The following is a 20,135-nucleotide window of genomic DNA, read 5'->3' on the forward strand; positions in this document are numbered from 1 at the left end:
AAAATGAAGATTTGTGATCAGGAAGGCCCCTTCACCTCCAGTTTTCCCAGAGTCCAAGGCTTTGGATTTACCAAGGCCTGATTCACTTGACCGAGTGATTTTGCTTTGGGATGTCAGCATCTCAGTGGCCCATTCATAGATCCTTTCTTGGTCATCCACGACTCACAGATCATGACGTGGTATGCCCATGACCATGACAGTGACCTCCCTCCTGCCCTCCCATTTCACACATTTATGCCCCTTCCACTGAAGCATTTTCTTTCATCCCCATCTAGAACAAATTTAAGCATTTGCTGTGTTTCTTTTTAATTTCAAGATTAAAACTTCAAAAACGTCCAAGAAAATCCTTCCTTTAAACATTACTTCTGAGTATTGAAGACAGTGGTGCTTCAAAAATGGAAAAGATCAGTTTTTCTGAGTGGACACAGCGGCAGAGAATTTTGTGCATCTTGTGAGTCTCCTTCCTTTGTGCTGAGCTGGTGGTTAAGTGCTGTTGTTGGAAAGGGAAGACAGCACCATCTCTGTTTTAAGTCAAGACGTCTTCCCCCTGAAATTTAAGAAAATTACAACCACAACTTAACGTTTTCTCTGCAGAGAAGTAAAATAGCGACCCTATGGAATGATGTGGGGAGATGTTTGTCTATCTTGTAGCTCTTCTGTGTGAATGAGCCAGGCAAAAATAATAACATTAGTATTAGTGGTTATTATTTCTAATTAGTGGAGAGTAAATAAAAAAAAAAAACTGCGTGCTTTTTGCTGATGTAAAAATGGAGATTTCTTCAGTCTTTTTGGTCTCATGAGGATGAGATAATTAAATAGGAAATTAAATTGCATATTCATAATTTCATAAAGAATGCTCTGCTTTTTCTTTTCAACAATGAAGGCATATATAAGTCTGTTTGTTTTTTTCCATAAGTGATGGGTGAGGCATGTATTTCTGGTAAGATTCCGTTACCAACGTAAAGAGAACATCCAAATCCTTTTTATTCTCAATTGGAATTTCATTTTAAAAATTTAAACTAGAGTTATTCCTTAGTAATAATTCAAAAGAAACATTTAGATACAGTTAGGGTAGTTCTAATTGAGTATTTTCTAACAAGAGTAGTTTTCAGGAATATAAACGGTCATGAGCAGGTGATACCGTGTCTTATAAGCTAAGTTCTTTATAAAGATTATTTGTAAAACATAAATATTATTTCATCTTATCTAAGTATTCACTTCCAGAATCAGTTGGCTTGCCCAATTTCCTCCCTTCCCCTACCCCTTCCCACACTTCTGTTTTCCTATTTTTTTTTTCCCAGTTAGCCATGACCTCCACAGCTACGTATGTTGTTCCTTGCCGGGTTTTTTTCAACTGCCCTGTTTGCCATATTTCTCCCCAACTTTATAAGAGATGTAGTAACCAGAAGCATAGAGAGAATGCCATATGCCACCACTGACCCACGGAGTCACCAGTGCCAGGGTACCTTCTGTTGACGTACCTTGATTAATTTGGCGTATAATTCTTCCTTTTCAAGTTAGGTTTGTCTGTGGTTTAGAGATCAGGTTAAGTCAATCTGATTTGAAATCAGGGTATAAAATCAATGAAAATCATTTTAGAGTGTGAGCTCTAGCCTTTAGCAGAGATTATCCCATCATTTCATACGGTCATTCAGCACACATTCTCTGGGGGCCTGCTCTGCACCAGGTATGGTGTTTAGTACTAAGTATACAAAGATGGACATACTCAGGGTCCCTGCCTCCCACTGGGTGTGGGGGACAAATCATGGTCTTCGGCCCACCTTCCCAAGATTCTGTGGCTCTATCCCTAACCAAGTACCCATGAGCAAGTTACTTCTCTGGCCCTCTGCTTCCTCATCTTGTAAATGACGTCGCTTTCGTAGGTTCTCTTTAACGCTCCTTTTAGCTGTAAAATTGTCAGTCTCTAATTATTACTGCGTGGCTCACCATCTACATGTTGCAAAAATAAACCGGGGACTTCAGGGTTTCTGGTCCTGCGTATAAGAAGTTTGGAAGTCACTCCTTTTTCCCAACAGCAAGAAAGAAGCCGAACAGACTGAAAAATCGGCAACTCTTCTTGGATCCGTAAGAGAGGGGAGGACCCAGGGCAAGCCACTGCTCCTAGGGTTGGAGACATGGACAGGCCAGTACAGAGAATTGGGACTCATGGGAGTAGAGACTCACAGGCAACTCAAGGGAGCAAAGATAGTCTCTGCCACCAAGGCTGCCAGAACAACTGGACGGCCCCATGGGAAAAATATAATAATAATAATAATAATCTAGATACAGACCTTACGCCGTTCACAAAAACTAGTTCAAAATGGATCATAGACCTAAATGTAAAACACAAAACTATAAAACAGCTAGATGATAACATAGGAGAACACCCAGATGACCTTGGGAATGGCGACGCCTTTTTAGATCCAACACCAAAGGCATGACCCATGAAGGAAAGAATGGATAAGCTGGATTTTGCTAAAATTATAAAACCCCTACAAAAGACAATTTCAAGAGAATTAGAAAGGCCGCAGACTAGGAAAAATATTTGCAAAAGACACATCTGATAGAGGGCTGTTATCCAAAATATACAAAGGATTCTTAAAACTCAACAATGAGAAAACAAACAACCGAGTAAAATATCTCAGCAGACACCTCACCAAAGAAGATACACAGATGGCAAATAAGTAAATGAAAAGATGCTCCACGTCATGTGGCCTCAGGGAAATGCAAGTTAAACAATACGATACCACTATGTGCCTATTAGAATGGCAAAAATCCCAAACACGGACACCACCAAGTGCTGGCAAGAGTTTGAAGCAACATCAACTTTCATCCGTTGGTGGTGGGAATGCAAAATGGTACAGTTACTTTCCAAGACCGTTTGGCACTTTCTTACAAAACTAAACTTACTCTTACTATACAATGCAGCCATCACGCTCCTTGGTATTTATTTACCCAGTGGAATTGAAAATGTCTGTCTACACAAAAACCTGCACCTGGATGTTTATAGCAGCTTTGCTCATAGTTGCCCAAACTGGGAAGCATCCATTCCGTGGGTGAATGGGTAACCAAACTGTGGTGCATCCAGACAATGGAATATTATTCCTCACCGAAGAGGCATCAGCTCTCGAGCCTTGAAAAGACACGAAGGATCCTTCGATGCATATTACCAAGTGAAAGAAGCCAACCTGAAAAGGCTCCATACTGTTTGACTCCCAACTATCTGACATTCTAGGAAAGGCAACACTAGGGAGATGGAAAAAGATCCGTAGTTGCCGGGAGAGGAGGAGGGAAGTGAATAAGGCAGAGCATTGAAGATTTTCAGGGTAGTGAAAATCCTCTGTGTGATATTCCGATGCGAGATGTCATTACACATTTGTCCAAACCCATAGAATGTTGCGAACCTTAAGGTAAACCACGGACTGTGGGTAGTGACGATGAATCAAAGCAGGCTCATCCTTGGTAAAAATGTCCCCCTCTGGTGAGTGCTGTCGCTCATGGCGGACGCCACGCATGATGTAGAGGCGGGGGACAATGTGGGAAATCTCTGTCCCTTCCCCTCAGTTTTGTAGTAAAGCTGCTTTTTAAAAATTAATTCCCTTTCAAAAGTAACGATGAAATAACAAGGGGGCAGTCCACGAGGTAATGCTTAAGAGCTTCTGTCTCAAATTAAAATTTCTGAACCTCCAGTAATATCTGCCTCTTCTTTTCCTGCAATTTCGCTCATGTGTTGTTCATAAATCTGGACTCTTAACGATGGGCTTTTGGCTCCCTGTTAGGTGAAATATTTCATTTAACTTAGCCAAAGCCGGACTCCAAGCAGCCTGGGAATTGTTAGGCGGCTTCCCCTTTTCCCAGTACCTCAAGAGCCTCTGTACAGTTCCTTTTTGTTTATTTTTAGGGAGAGGAGGAGTTGTTTTTGACTCCCCCGGTGATGGTTAGGTGGCAGTATTGTCTATTTAGCCGAAGCATAAGTTGTGATTCGGCCCCCGCTTTGAAGTGGAAACATCAAGAATGGCCCATCAGCGGAGTCCAGCCTGTTTGAGCATCCACAGGCCTGATTTCTGCTTGTAATCTGATTACGGGGTTTGAGCTGTTCCAGCCTGCAGCCTCCTACTTTGCGTTGACTATACTTTTCAAGGACACGAGTGCCTGATTGCTGTAGCCCTGTGCTGTGAAGAATCTCAACCCAGTTTTGCTTAGACGGGCTGAAGGCCGTGGCTGGTTGAGAATTAAGCTGGAGAGCAGGCTCTGTTACTAAACTTTCTATGTGCAACCATGTTCAGAAGCCCAGAGATTGCCAGCTATCTGGGAGTTTTCCAGTTCTCTGAGAGACAAGGTAAGGCAAGAGAAATAGGAATTGCACGTATGGGTTTGTTGTATACTCTGATGAAAGCCTTTGCAGCTTCCAGTTTACCATATATTCTCCCGTGTCCAGTTAGTTATACAGTTTCCTCAAAGGACACTTTAAATATCTAACGGAGTGTATGCATTGGCTTATCTTGTGGCTGAAAAACGTGGGTTTGTTTGTTTGTTTCCCCTAGTGTAAGTTACAGAGACTGCTAAACCACTGTAGCCTCTCTGCAGGAAAAATTGCAAATTCAGTTAAAATGTCCAAACTTGGGATCACGTTCTGGACGTGCTGTGCTTTAGCTAAAATCTTTTTCTAAACTGAATGCTACATATACTAAATCATTTCCAGTAGACAGTGGTGTTTGTCTTTTTATGGAATCTTCATGTGAACACTGTTGGGAACAAAATGCTGATTTTGTAGTGGCTTCCTTTAGAGTGCAGAGGAAAATACGTGCTTTCCGTTTAACTACTGGAGTGGCATCACAGATTCTGATCACTGATTGAAGAAAAGTGAAATGCTCAAGTTATTTTGAGTGGCACATGTGAACTTCAGGCATTCTGTAGCTAAGTCTTTCCCAGCACAGACATACCATTAGGAAGTGAGTCGAACAGGCCTCAGAGTCAGAAATTTTCTTCTATATCACTTGATAGTTTTTTGAACCGAGTTCTCACACATAGCCAGATATGTGTATAATCAGGAAAAAGGCCTAGATGTTTAATTGGCATTATACCTTGCATTTTATTGTATATTTCTAGTGGGTCACAGTTTCCAAATTCCGGGATCCTGGATGTGTTTTGATGGATAAGGGCATGTCAGCATCTGGTATATTTTCGTACCTCCTTTTCTTGACCCCCAAATATTAAACAGTAAAAGGTACTTGCCCCCAAATATTAAACAGTAAAAGGCACTTCCTTAGAAGTCTCTGTAAGTGGTCTGCTTGTGGTTTCCTTGGTGGACAAAGGGTTACTATGCCAAAAGCTGTAAAACAGATTACTTGCCATTAGACTGGTATAAATTTGTCTGTGCCTGGTTTTGATTAACTGGTTCACCCGGATGTGTGTTTTTTTCTGCATGGCTTTGTTACCACCTGTCTTTACACCATACATATCTTGACTTCAAAAATAAAGAAAGTAGTTAATTTGATGTGTTGTTATTGTTTAGATTTTAAGGAAGGCAATAAAACCAGCAGAAGCATTTCCTCTGCTCTTCAACAACCCCTTAAATGCACACAGTCTTTAAAGGTGTCTCAAATACATCAGGCAGTGATGAGTTTCAATGTTACCTTGACCAAAATTGTTTAATTTTTTTCCTCCTTTTTTTTCCTGGAGTATGTAACTATGCCATTCAGTATTTATTTGCTTTGAATTATTCTCGTAGCTATAACAAATTTACATGATAGGATTGAACTATGTCAGATTTTTTTTTATTTTTGTTTTTATTTTTTTCACCCGCAGAGTTATGTTGACCACATTTCAGGAGAAGGAAAAAAACCTTGCCTAGGTTGTGGAATTTGATTCTTAGAAGGTGTCATTTTTGTATTCATATTTCTTGTCTGGTTAATGGTTTCCTTTTTTCTTGTTATATGTTCAATGGGACTTTGGAGAATTTTTTTCCCCACTGGAGATTGTTTTTTTAACTTATTATGTAGTTATTTCATTGTTACCTTATTTCTTTCTCCTTAGATTTCAACCAGAAAAACTTAAGCTTCCTTGGATTACCAAGTCAAAGAAAAGTTCCAAGGTAAAGTGGTCTTTGCTCAAGACTCTTAGGATTTAGAGATTTGTGGTAGCTTTTAGAATTATTCTCCTAAATTCCTAATTCATGAGTTTGAATGTCTGGCAATATGTTTTCTCCCCAGAGTTTGATTTATTAAAGTATATGAAACAAGCTGACCTAATTGTAGATTCAGCCAGAAAAGATTCTTTTTGTATTTATTAATGCTGTTTATGGGAACTATTTGCAGAGCAGATATAATTTTGAACCTGTAGAGGGCTACTATCTTTTCTTTTTTTTTTGTTCATACCTGCCTCTAAGCGTGGGATGTCCTTTTGCAATCTGCCCATTAAGTAAGAGAGCTTTTGATTTTTAAAGAAAAGATTTAGCCTTGTGCCTCTCTTCCCTCCCTCCTTCCCACCCCCCTCCCCCGCCCATCCCTCCATCTGTCCAGTGAGGTCCTGCTGTCTCTTAACCTTTCTGCTCTTCGGTTCCCTACAAGATATTATGGGTACTAATTTGATTTACCTAATGTGCTAAAACTCTATGATATAGAATCATTCATATAAGCTTTGTAAAAATGAAAGTTTGTGCCAAACAAGATAGCTGTATCTCAGATGCTTCTTAGCAGATCACTGTCCCTAATAGATGTTGGATTTTTCAAGTGGAGACACAAAGTTATTATCCCTAAGACATACAGGCATAGACCCCAATGTACATTTCATTATGGTAGAAGGACCCAACCCTGATCTCCCCCGCCTTCCACTCAGACGCACTTCTTCCTAATGTATCCTGCATGGCATTGCCTCCTTACTCTAAAGGGTTTGCATTTCAATGGTTTTGAATAAACAGCTGTCTAATCACTGTCCTCATCAGGCTGAGCCGGGCTCTGCATTTGAAAATGGGAGCAGGCATCTTTCAGGACACACTAGATGAGATAAAGAAAGCCTTGATGGATTTGATCCACATCTTAGTATCAAGTCAGCTAGAGTTGGCTGTCATCAGTAAGGCTGTCTGTCTTATTTGACTCAGGAAATCTTAACTTTTCTAGCGCTTGACAGAATCTCCCCTATTTCTTATCTTTGTCCGATAGCATCTAAGCCTTATATCTTAGTTCCAGCTACTACAACAAAATACCATAGGCCGGCTGGCTTAGAAACAACAGAAATTTATTGCTCACAATTCTGGAGGCTGGAAGTCTGAGATCAGGGCGCCAGCATGATTGGGGGAGGGCCCTCTTTCCATCTGCAGACAGCCAACTTCTTGTATCCTCACGGGGTGGAATGAGCTAGGGAGATGGCTAGGGTCTCTCGGTGGGGGGGGGGGGGTTGTTTAGTTCTATTTTCATTGAAGTGTAGTTGTCTCTGTGTCTCTTTTTATAAGGACACTATTCTCATTCATGAAGGCTCCATCTGACGGCCTAATCCCCTTCCAAAGTCCCCACCTTCTGGTATTATCGCTTTTGGGGGTTTGCATTTCAACATACGAATTTGGGGGAATACAGACGTTCAGACCATAGTAGCTTAGTCCCCAGTGTGTCCCCGGGCAGGTTGGTTTAGCTGTAACAGAGCTAACAAGTGACTAAGAAAAAGGAAGAGGAGGAAAGCATTGCTTTGTAAGGATAGCAGAATGAAATAGTCAGACATTTCAAATATGGTGGGTATGATCTCATATGTCCCTATTGAAATTATGGCCTCCTTGCTGTGGATCCTAAGTGTAAAATAGGATTAGAGATACAAGAATTCGCCTCCTCCAAAGCAGTCTAGCTGACCAGACACCACAGGTACAAATATGAGGTAGTGAACTTTGATAATCTTGTAAACGTTAGGAGAAAGGTGAGCAGATTGTAGAGAGCCTTTCCCAGCGCCGGTGCTGAATAATCACTGTCGTGGTATAGCCCCATTTTGTGCAGTAATAACTGCAGACTATCCTGTTCTCACTTTAATACAATTTCCTCTGGTTTCTACTGCTGGCATTTAAGTAGGTTAATGGGACATTATAAAAAAATGTGGACATGGGTAGCAATCTCTTCTTAGGTTATCGAAGCAGAGGGAAGGAGGCAGAGTATGGAAAATTTAGTGCTGAAAAGAGCACTGTTTCAGAGGAGATGCAGACCAATAACAAATCTAAAAGGTGCTTCTTTCTTGATAGTAGAAACTTTAAAAATGGAATTCAAACATTAAGACCGTAGCATTTGCTTTAGTTATATAGAGAGAGCTGGTATCATACTGAAATACAGAATCATACTTGTGATTGAGCTGTGGCAACCACCCATGCCTACAGAGGCTGTCGGGTAGAGTCCCCTCGTCCTGGGGATGGTGAGAGCACCGTGCAGCATCCAGAGCTCAGTGCGTTCGAGGTACCCATCATGTGAGTTGGGCTTGGGCTCCGCCAGTCCCACCGCTCTGGTGCCTCTGACTCAAAAAGGTGAGGAGGAGATTTATGTTAGGGCTCCCTGGGGTATTTGTGTTTTATAAGCCATTAGATGATCAGAAGACGTTGCTCATTCACGAATGTTCCAGAGTTCTTTACTAATGTGTCTTGCCTGCATTCTCACCGCTGGCTAGTGCCTTGGGTCTCGAAAGTCCAGGGAAAAGATGTGACTTTTTCAAAGCCTGGTTTCATATTGGTTTAAGGGGTCCTGACTCAGTCATAGCTTTTCTAGCTTTCTTGAGTCAGAGCTCCACTTTTCAACCCCATTTGCCTTATTCTTTCTATCATATGTTATTCTAAAGGTGAAGAAAGGAGAGGTGACTGGCTGGCTCCATCTGTAGAGAGCATGCGGCCCTTCATCTCAGAGTCGTGAGTTCAAGCCCCACGCTGGGCGTGGAGCCTCCTTAAAATAAATAAATAGATAGATAAATAGATAAGTAAGTAAGTAAGTAAGTAAGTAAAAAAATAAATAAGTGTGAAAGAAGGAAAGTGGGGGAGGGAGGAAGCTTATAACTGATATTATTAAATATGTGCCCTTCTAATTATTCTCAGTTTTGCAATGCTCTTTGCCCATATCACATTAATAGTGTATAGGGTGTGTATGTAAAATATTTCAGAGTGAGTGTAGAATACATTCGAAGTATTTTATTGTCGCCATTCATTCAACAGATATTTATTGATTAAAAAAAAAAACCACTTTTATAAATCAATAATTTGAAATAAGACACTTATAATATGTTCTCCAAATAAGAAACCAGGCTACCTTGAGAGAAAACAAATGAAGTGCGTAATATAGATTCGGTACCCGGTGGGACGGGCACTGGATCAGGGGGTTCTTCCTTGAGGAAATGACCTTAACCTGAGTCCCAGAGCAGGAGGGAGAGGAGAGAACTCAGGTAGACAGACCAGGTGAGGAGCCACGAGAGCAGTTCCCAGCAGCACTTGCGTTTTCCACTGGTGTGTGACCAGCCATGGAAAGGCTGTACTTTTCATTGGTACAGACACTCAGCTTTGTTTCAAGAAAGTAAGTGCCGGGGGAGGGGCAGGGGAAGACTTGGAAACCCCACCGTGAAAGTTCAGAAAAATGTTTAACTAGAGAGCAGTTTATTAGTCTTTATTAGTGGTTTTTTGATAAGCACAAAATGGGGGAGGGGGACTATGCACATGTCTACTTTTGAAAATATGAGATAATATTTGTGCCCCAAGGTCAGTGGCCTAAGAAGCTGAATATTTCAGGATTGCACCGTTTTTTTATATGGAATTTTTTCCCTAAGATGTTAGTTTTGCAAAGAAAGTACAGAACTTTATCAAGGTATTTAAATAAATAGTTAAATAATCAATTACAATAGCATGCCATTCCTTAAGTGGGGTACATTTCTACAGTTACTTAATTTTGTAGGTTTATACTAAGTCATACATCTGAATGAAATGCCAGAAAGAATTATCACTGCCTTAGGATTTACTGTTGAGAAGTCAGTGCCAATTCCACTTTTCTGACCTACGTGGGTATTCTAGAATCTTCAAGCCATCTGGAGTGTGGTTTATAAAGACTACTTATTCTCAAGACTTTTGTGTTAAATAATATGGATACATGGCAGTCATATTTATGAATATAAGCCCTACCACATTTGTCAGCAATAACTAAGATTTTAGATGAGCTTGGTTCTAGAAGATGGATGGTGTTACGTATTTTGGAATGTGCAGCAGCTCTTTGAAATGTAATTTATGTGCAGGATATAGAGCATTCATGTGCCCCACTTACAGAGATGCACAGCACTTTCCTCAGTCACCTCTTGGACCTCTATGGACGTGCACCCCTACATGCGGAAACACAAATGGAGGACAGCCCATAGGGAAGGTCAGCTTTGCACTGACCTTCAGCCTTTCCAAGGCTGTTGTTCACCTCTCTGGAGGTGATCGTATCACAGGAGAATATTGGTTTTCCTGCTTCTACGTTGGGTTTTCTTGCTGCACAGTGGCAGCTCGGTCTGTCTTGCCCAACCCCAGGCCCACTCCCATGGAAGCCCATGGGGTTGGCATGCAGCAGCCTGGGGGCCTAGTGTTAGAGTGGGAGCTGGCTTTGTATCTCGTCCTCGGGCAGATCATTTAACAGTTTCCTAGTCTGCAAACCGAGGATGATAATTGTTCCAGTTGGTGTGCTGGAGCCGACTTGCACCTCCTCCTGAGAGCGAGTTTATGCCTCTCTTTTAGCTGTGAGTCCAGTGAGTCCTGTGGGAAGCTTGAAAATCAGCCTTAGTGGGGGTATTTATGCTATCAGCAAAGACTGCAAAGCATATGCTTAGGGGAAGGGGGTGGGAGAGCAAGACTAAGGAGCAAGTTTTTAAACATTTATTAGCACAGCACTGAGTAGTTCAGGCCTCACAGGGTCTTGCGAAAATAATTAAGATTATGCTTGGAGTGTGCCTAGTTATAGAAGAAGAGTACATAGTAAGTGCTCAGTTCTTCTTCGCTTTCATTTCCTCCTTTATTCCAAGGCTCTTTTCATGAGCCTCGCAGACCTGTCCACCATGCTTTGATTTCTTGGTACTTTGAAGGCATTTGTTATATAATTTCAACACTGGAGGAAAGCATGCACATAACCTAGACAAGTTGCTGATTTTCTGAGGAAGAGATTAGAACACAGAAAGGGTGAGTGATTAATCCAAACTTACACAGCTATGATGAGTGGCTCTAGAAGAGGTTATCAGTCCCATCCAAGGCGTCTGGCTGGCAGCTCAGCCATGTTTTTGCCCCCCTGACACTACGTCACCTGCCCCTGCTGACGTAATTCTTCAGTTGCACAAAAAAAGTCCTATAAATAGCTATAACTATAAATGACTATAAATAAATGAAAACAGCTCCCATTTAACTCCCCAAAATAAAACTTTTTATGTGTCGTCTACATCCACCTATTTAACTATGTATAACAGCTCATTTTCGTTTAGCATTTTTTTTTCACTTAATATCGTGTATCTTGATTCAAATTGACTTTAGACATGACTAATGGAATAATTTAATTTCTAGCTTTCAGAAAGAGTTCTTGCTTGAAGATAAAGAACAGCGCACTAACTACAAAGGAGGAATCAATGCTAAGCTTTTAACTGCACTTCCCAAAGGTGAGACTTTCTCTAAATGGTTGACCGGTGTCCTGAGCCTGTAGGTCTTGTGTTGCCTGATTTCCTTGGAGGGGGACTGCCTCACTGATCTCCAGTGTATACTCTTGTACGTGTCCCTTTCTGTCTATTTCAACAATTAGCCTCAACTAAGGTAGCTCTCTTCCTGCATGTTGAATCTACACCTTTCTACATGTCCCTTCTCTTACTTTTAGGCATTCTTGGGTTTTCCCTGGAGGCTGGGGGGTGGGGAGGGTGAGAGAGGGAGCCGGCACAGACTCAACCTTCTTCATCTCTCCTACCTGTCACCTTCTCCGGGGACGGTGGGTTTTGCTCATAAGGCCTTTTCTTTTCCATCCGCTCGCTCCATTTCCTCCACCTCTGGGCGTCTGCCAGTGTTGCTGCATTTCCACTGAGTATGTTAGAGCTCCCTGCTGGGCAGCACACTGGCCTATCAATGCAGACTGTTCCACACACGCTTCCTTCTCCAAGTAGGTACTCACCAGTTCGATGAATTCGTATTTTCATTGGTAGAGATGCATGTGCACTAAAATATGTGCAGCTGTCACCAGCCAACCACCCCTTGTTTCGCCCGAGAAATGACATAAATGTTACCAGATCTTTGTTGCCCCTGACTGTAACACTGGCACAGCGTGGTACCGGCTTACAAACTGTCTCCATCCCAAATGAGCTGGGTAAACCTTACTATGGAAGAAACAGATTTAGTGGAAGATCCGATATCCGATTTTTTTTTTTTTTGGCCCTCTGAAAGCAAACAAAAACAAAAACAAACATAAGATCAAACCTAAAAGAAATTAGACCAGAAACCGTATTCTTTTAATAGAAACTAAATCTAGTTTAAAAGGCCCACTGCTAAATGGGCGTATATCCTGAGGAATTGAATGGATGATACGGCTAGACAAAGTCTGATGAGGTCGGATATTTGCAGGTCCCCAGGGATTTGGCCTTGTGGAGAAACTTCAAACAGGGACGTTTTGTAATTTCCAAGTACTTACAAAACTGTCGAGAGGAAGACAGGCTTACCCCACGTTGCCCCAGAGGCCAAAAACAAGAATAACGTATTGAATTACAGGGAAGTAGGTGAGATTTCATACGATAGAGACAATTCTGATAGTTCGTGGGACCTAGAAATGAAATGGCCTGTATTATCATCTCTTCGGCTCCCAGTAGCTGTTCAAGGAAGGTCATGTGCTTCCATGGGAAGGACACATGCTGTGGGTTCCTGCCTGGATGGCATGAAATGGAAAGGTCCTTCTGATTTTTTAGACTCTGTAAAAGAGAAAGAAACTCAAGCTAATCTGAGTCAGACTTAAGATCTATGAAGATGAGCCAAACAAAGTACTGCTAAATTTGATTTTAGCAGTAGCTTCGAAGATTGGACTGATTAGACAAAATTCTGTAGTAACAGCTGCTTTACTCGTCCTCCTGGCCTAGCCCAGGTCCTTTCCTTGATGAACGGTAGTACATGCAATATTGGGATCAGAAAAATTAGAAGCAATAGATGAGATGCGAGGTCCCTTCAGGCTCAACAGCTTATAACTCCATATGTGCCAAAATTTAAAAACACGTAAGTTGATTAACCAGTTTCACCAGAAAATGTATCATAATTGGTTATAAAAATGTAACTCTTCACAAAACGAAGATAATGCCATGCATTAATCAGAGTTATGTTTCCAAATTCACAAGATCTTCAAAATGTGCTTTAAAAGTGTCAGAGCCCCTCCTCCCCTGAATTCCATGTAAATTCCCCACCGTCTTGTCTCGCGTTGTGCACTTCATGAATTCGGGCAGGCATGTTTGGAAAGACCCGCGTATTACCGGTGATCTCACTCCTCCATGTTAACACGTCTCTTGATGGCAGCTCCTGGCAATATAATGGTAAAAATAGGAATTGGTTCCAACTGTTTTAATGGCATAGAGCTTCATGTCTGTTTACACATTTCCAGCAGTTGCTTTCCATTCATTTAGTGAGGAATTCTTGCTTTTGTGCAAATGAGCATTAAAATGATCATTGGCTTTTCTCTAAGGGGCTTCCTTTAACTGTGTATCACACGCAAGTTATCCGATGACTAAAAACCTTTACCTGTGCAAAGTTTATAATATGGAAATAGATTTTCCACTTAGGAATTGTGAAATGAACCAACTACATTACTTCTTTAATAGCTTTAGTGAGCTATAATTCGTATATATAGCTTTTCTTTAATAGCTTTAGTGAGCTATAATTCGTACAGTTCATCCATTTACAGCACTCAGCTCAGTGGCTTTCAGCATATCCACAGAGTTGTGCATCCAGGGCCGCCGTCGGTTTCGGAAAGTTGTCATTATCCAAAAAGAAGTCCCACACTTTGGAGCCACCACCCCTCTCCCTTATTCCTCTAGTTTTGTAATGACTTATTTTCTAAGCTGCTTGTCTTTATATTAGTGGCTGCCTTCCAAGTGTAAAAGTTGAAGCGCGTTACTCCTCTGGGAAGTCAGATCAGTATTCAGGACATTCTGGGTCTGGCCTGTGCTCTTAGCCTGTCAAATGCAGGCTGGGAGAGCTCTTGGCAGTCCCCTGCCACTTATATTTCTTCGGAAGATTCTACTGTACTTGGGTTTAGACGACTGGACTCGACAATAACTTTACCAGAAAGCCTGCTTCTCAGGGCTAAGGAAACTGTATTCCTCAAGAAAAGTACCCAGCAGACCAAATCATCCTGAGTATTGGCATTACATATTATTATAAAGCATATTAGGCAGTTAAATAAAATATAAATTATTATAGCTCTTGGGGCGCCAGGGTGGCTCAGTCGGTTAAGCATTAACTCTTGATTTTGGCTCAGGTCATGATCTCACAGTTTGCGGGATCAAGCCCTGCATCAGGATCCATGCTGCTTGGGAGTCTCTCTCTCCCTCTCTCTCTGCCCCTCCCCAACTTGCGCTCGTTCACTCTCTCTCTCTGTCTCAAAAACAAACAAACAAACAAACCTTTAAAAAAAAAGTATCATAGCCCTGATGTCAATTCCCCTTAAATTACCTTACTTGGAAAATGACCATCCCATTCCCATCAAAAAGAACTAAAGAAATAGACTCACAGAATCCATATTGCCACAGAAGTACCATTCAGAATTACTCAGACAAGGGCAGAAGACTAAAATAGCAGGTATAATGAGGGATAATTTAGTGTATGTTAAAGTTTTAATTAATGTATTTGAAGGCAAAGTAGAACATTTATTACAACAGAAGTTAGATCGACAGTGCCTATTATGTATTGTGTATTAGATGATGACTAGTATTACTGTTACCTGAACCATTTCTGAGTTGTGCATATTCTGCCACAGCATATAATCAACTGAATTATGGCTGCTTAATCCAATTTTTAAAAACATTCTTATTTCCTATTTTTTAGGAAATATACGTTGAAGAGTTTAGAGGGAAAGGGATATCATGCTGCCAACTTATTCTCTTTTTTTTTCCTTTTTAATTTTTTTGCTATTTATTTGTTTGTTTATTTATATCCAAATTGGTTAACATATAGTATAATAATGGTTTCAGGAGAGAATTTAGTGATTCATCACTTACATATAACATCCAGTGCTTCTCCCAACAACTGCCCTCCTTAATGCTCATCACCCATTTAGCCCACCTCCCCCCCCCCACCTCCCCTCCAGCAGCCCTCAGTTTGTTCTCTGTCGTAAGAGTCTCTTATGGTTTGCCTCCCTGTCTCTTTTTATCTTATTTTTCCTTCCCTTCCCCTATGTCTATGTGTTGTGTTTCTTAAATTCCACATGAGTGAAATCATTATGATATTTGTCTTTCTCTGACTGATTTCTCTTAGCATAATACACTCTAGTTCCATCCATGCTGTTGCAAATGGAAAGATTTCATTCTTTTTGATTGCCGAATTATATTCCATCATGTATGTCTCTCTCTCTCTCTCTCTCTCTCTCTCTCTCTCTCTCTCTCACACACACACACACACACACACACACACACATACACACACCACGTTTTCTTTTTTTTTTTTTTTTTAATTTTTTTTCCAACGTTTTTTATTTATTTTTGGGACAGAGAGAGACAGAGCATGAACGGGGGAGGGGCAGAGAGAGAGGGAGACACAGAATCCGAAACAGGCTCCAGGCTCCAAGCCATCAGCCCAGAGCCTGACGCGGGGCTCGAACTCACGGACCGTGAGATCGTGACCTGGCTGAAGTCGGACGCTTAACCGACTGCGCCACCCAGGCGCCCCTCACACCACGTTTTCTTTATCCATTTGTCAGTTGATGGACATTTGGGCCCTTTCCATAATTTAGCAATTATTGATAGTGCTGCTGTAAACATTGGGCCGCATGTGTCCTTTCAAATCAGATAAAGGGACATCATGCTGCAACTTATTCTTAAATGGTTCAGAAAAGTTGACATGTAAATATGTGTACTTGCATGCATGCATATATACACATCACACACGTAAATACGTGTATGGAAAAGGATAAATGTAAACCAAATGTATTGAGGTGTTAACATGTTGTGAAGCATGTCTTGATTTTTCTATAAGTCTAAAATTATATAAAAATTGTAAAGGAAAGAAAGCTTTTGGTAGATCATAAGCAATGATAAACTGTATTCAAGATTATCAATCAGAAGATGCCTGTGATAGTGATTTATGTGGCGGTCTTTATGCATGAAACAACACAGAGGCAACATAGATTTCCATAGCTGGGGTGTCTTCCCATGATTTCTTAGTATTAGCTTTTGTTCAATGTTTTATAATAAACCTGACCAAAAATTCAAGTGGAGGGCCTAAAGAACACTGCAAGAGCCCAAAAGAGGTTTGTTTTTTGGTTTTGGTTTTGGTTTTCCTGGAAAGGGTCAGAAAAAGTACGCACACATCAGCAATTCAAATAAAACCTCATTCTCTTTTATACAACTGAAGTGTTTTCCCATGGGCTAGATATACTAGGGTAATTATACTTCATGTTTGTTTTACTAATTTTACTTGTAAATTATAGTCTTGGGAAAGGAAGCTTCTCTGTTCTTTTCTCTTCCACATCATTTCTTTCCCCTGTAATTTCACATCTATTGGAAGGAAGCAAATCTTGGTAACTGAAAAATACATTTGTTAGAAAGAATAGACTGAGCAGTAATTTGTTTGCGTAAGGGATTTTTTTTCTAAAAGATTCACTATGGATTTCCACTAAGAATGAATAAGCTTGCTGATACATTTGCTTAATTATTTTTAAAGTAATCTCTACACCCGACATGGGGCCTGAACTCACCACCCTGACATCAGGAGTCAGATGCTTTACTGACTGAACCAGCCAATGCCCCTAACTTGCTGGCACATATAGAGTATGGTTTGATTTATGACTTCATTTCAGTCCTCGGTAAATAATCAAAGAGGACTGTAGGTTATAAGCTTGAAACAGTTGTTTTTTTTTTTAATGTTTATTTATTTTTGAGACAGAGACAGACAGAGAGCATGAACAGGGGAGGGGCAGAGAGAGAGGGAGACACAGAATCCGAAACGGGCTCCAGGTTCTGAGCTGTCAGCACAGAGCCCGACGTGGGGCTCGAACTCACGGACCGTGAGATCATGACCTGAGCCGTAGTCGGATGCTTAACCGACTGAGCCACCCAGGCACCCCAGAAACAGTTTTGACTTCGAATCTAGATGTGGTTTGAGTTCGAATCTAGATGTGGTTTGCGTTTGAATCTAGATGTGATTGGAGAGAGGAGCTAGCTAGTGGTGTCTGTTAGTGGGATAACCTAGAACCTGGGCATCCAGGGGACGGGCTACCGTCCAAGGACAGTAACTTCCCCGGGGCTCAAGGGGGGACTTTAGAAACAAATGGGAGCATTTTTGTGTCACAGCAACTGGTGATGATTAGGCATTTGTTAGGGAAGCCACGGACACTTAACACCCTGCAGTACAAGGCTCACAATGAGGAAAATTTTCACCCAAAAGGCCGACACCCCCATGGTGATCTGTGCTGTTTTAGAGCCAGTCAGTGAATCTGTCAACCTGATGAGGTGCACCTGAATGTCTGCTATATGCTATCCTAAGACATACAAATGACAGGTTCATTAGTGAGTTGCCTGGCCTGTTTTGTCCAGAAAAGGACAGAGATCACCATGAACTTGGTTTACCATCCTCCTTTCTCCCACTGCCCCAGACTTCTTAGGGTTCAGTTTCCGTGATGAATGACTATTGTGACCATCAGCCTGTTCCCTTCTCATAGTCTTTATAGAATATTGAGACGGGTAGGGAATGGCAGTAGGAAGAGTATAGTTCTGTTGGGGGTGGGGCATTGGCATAGTCCAGTTCCTTCTAGAATATGTGAAATAAAAAAATGACAGGAAGCAATTTGTTACTTATCTTTCTCTCTGTACTGCTGGGATCTTTTTTGGGGGGAAGAGGATCTTTCTTGAAAAAATATCTTTAGTTACATTAATTTCTATAGAAAAATTTAAAAACTAAAAATTTAATGCAATAAAAGTGATTTTCACAGTCTCAAGTTGAGATTACAAAGTAGATCATAACTTTTTCCAATAGAAGTTATAGGACACTCTTTATGTTAAATTGATATTTGTATCCTTGTCTTGGTCCATTTGGGCTGGTATAACAAAATACCATAGACTGGGGTGGCTTCTAAGAGAGCAGAAATGTATTGCTCATAGTTCTGAAGGCTGGAATCCCTAGATCAGGGATCCGGTGTGGCTGGGTTCTGATGAGACCCCCCCTCGTGACTTGCAGACCGCCAGCTGCTCATTGGGTCTCACATGGGAAGCGGTAAGTTCTGTGGGACCTCTTTTAGAAGGGCACTAATCGTACTCGTGAAGGCAAACAATCATCTCCCAAAGGTCCCACCTCCTAATACTATCACTGTGAGGATTAAGATTTCAACATACGAATTTGGTGGTGGGGCGGGGCGGGGGACACAACATAAACATTTAGACTATAGCATACCTAGCTGAAATGCTTCGGGTGGAGGAAAGTTAAATGGCGTTAGGCTGTGCAAGACCCTATTATACCCTGTTTCTCAATTAAGAGTGTGATGCATTGAGTTTGAAACCTACTTTTCAGAGCACTTGGAATTTGGTTTCAATAGCTTCTTGAGCAATCATATGAAAAAACATGACCCCTTTCTCTTCTTGGGGCTTAAATAATTAATTGATACTCTTTGGTTTATATCATCCTTGAAAACAGTTTCAAAATCTGCACTACCGGTCGTTAAAGTTTCCTCACCATAATCTCACTGGAGCTAATTGGTTAAGTGGGAAGCTGTTAGTAGTCAAGCTTTCTCAAAAGGCTGCATGGCGGGATGCACCATTATCATTATACCCTTGTCTTCCAAATAAGAACATAATTATGCAGAGAAAGTATACCCCTGACTCCAGCCACTCTGTTTCCTGGGAAAACCACCTGAGGGAAAGACTTTTATGAAGCCATCTATCTCAACAAAAGTCAATCTGACTAAAATTTTAAGGTGGTTATCATGTAAAAATAAATAAATAAAAACTAGGCTTGTATCTCTGGAGACAAACGGCAATATAAAAGGGGTGTGTGTGTGTGTGTGTGTGTGTGTGTGTGTGTGGTTTTTGACTCATTACTAAAAATGACCACTTTAAAAAAATAAAATGGAAATTGAAGTAGCTGAAAGTTAAATTCCAGTATTCAGGGGCACCTGGCTGGCTCAGGCGACTCTTGATCTCAGGGTGGTGAGTTCGAGCCCCACGCTGGGCGTAGCGTTTACTTTAAAAAAAAAAAAAGGAAAAGAAAAAATTAGAAAATACTTAAGCAGTCCAGTGTGCCTCCTTTGAGTTTCTTCTTTGACCCAGTCTTTCAAAATTCTATGGGCCGCCAGGGCCATACTCTGTGGTGAAGCTGAAGTCGCTACTCTGTGGTGTTCCTGGGTCCTCAGTAGGAACCACTCAGATGAGCCTTCGTGAATTCATGGGATTGAGGAGGAAGCGAGAAGAGAGACCTTTATTCTCCACCAAATGTGTCCATTTCTCCAAAGAAACAATGATTTGGCATCTCGGTGATATCCTTGTAGTCAGTATCACACGGGACCCTCCTCACCTCAGCAAAACATTTGTCTGCTCATCCAGTGTCTCCAAGAGAATTGGGGTAATTACCTTATCCATCATCTACCCAAATTATAGCAGGAAAACCATTGTTAGCGTTTCCTTCCAGCGAAAGCCGGTGAGGGGAAGCTTAGGAACCGGCTTAACCTAAACTACAGTAAATGGCTGTCGGCTGCATTAGGTACCACTGGGAACACAATCCGGTAGTCACAGAGCTCTCCAGGTTGTGTGATAGGACCAAATAGTGTGAGACACGTGGTTGGAGCTTGCTGATGGGCATGTCGAGGTTCTTGTCCTTGTCTCTACTTTTGCAGACTTTCGAAGTTTTCCGTAATGAAATGCCATTAGTATTGAACCTACTAACAGTTAAAAACAGATAGATTCTGCTTGCTGAAGAGATCTTAATGTTCAGGCTTCCTCAGACTCTCCTGGAT

The 20,135-nt window shown here is 41.3% G+C and overlaps 1 protein-coding gene across 1 annotated transcript in view; it reads left to right on the top strand.

Annotated features, from left to right (window-relative positions):
• The first annotated feature begins 2,676 nt into the window (after positions 1-2,676).
• Positions 2,677-20,135, top strand: part of SVIL (supervillin) — a 104,243-nt gene continuing 86,784 nt past the window's right edge. Inside the window, 3 exon segments of the mRNA XM_042991325.1 lie at positions 2,677-4,339; positions 6,037-6,094; positions 11,525-11,616. Of these exon segments, the coding sequence (XP_042847259.1) occupies positions 4,279-4,339; positions 6,037-6,094; positions 11,525-11,616 (211 nt within the window). The 5' untranslated portion in view covers positions 2,677-4,278.

This window comes from Panthera tigris, chromosome B4 (genome assembly GCF_018350195.1).
Source record: "Panthera tigris isolate Pti1 chromosome B4, P.tigris_Pti1_mat1.1, whole genome shotgun sequence".
NCBI lineage: Eukaryota > Metazoa > Chordata > Mammalia > Carnivora > Felidae > Panthera > Panthera tigris.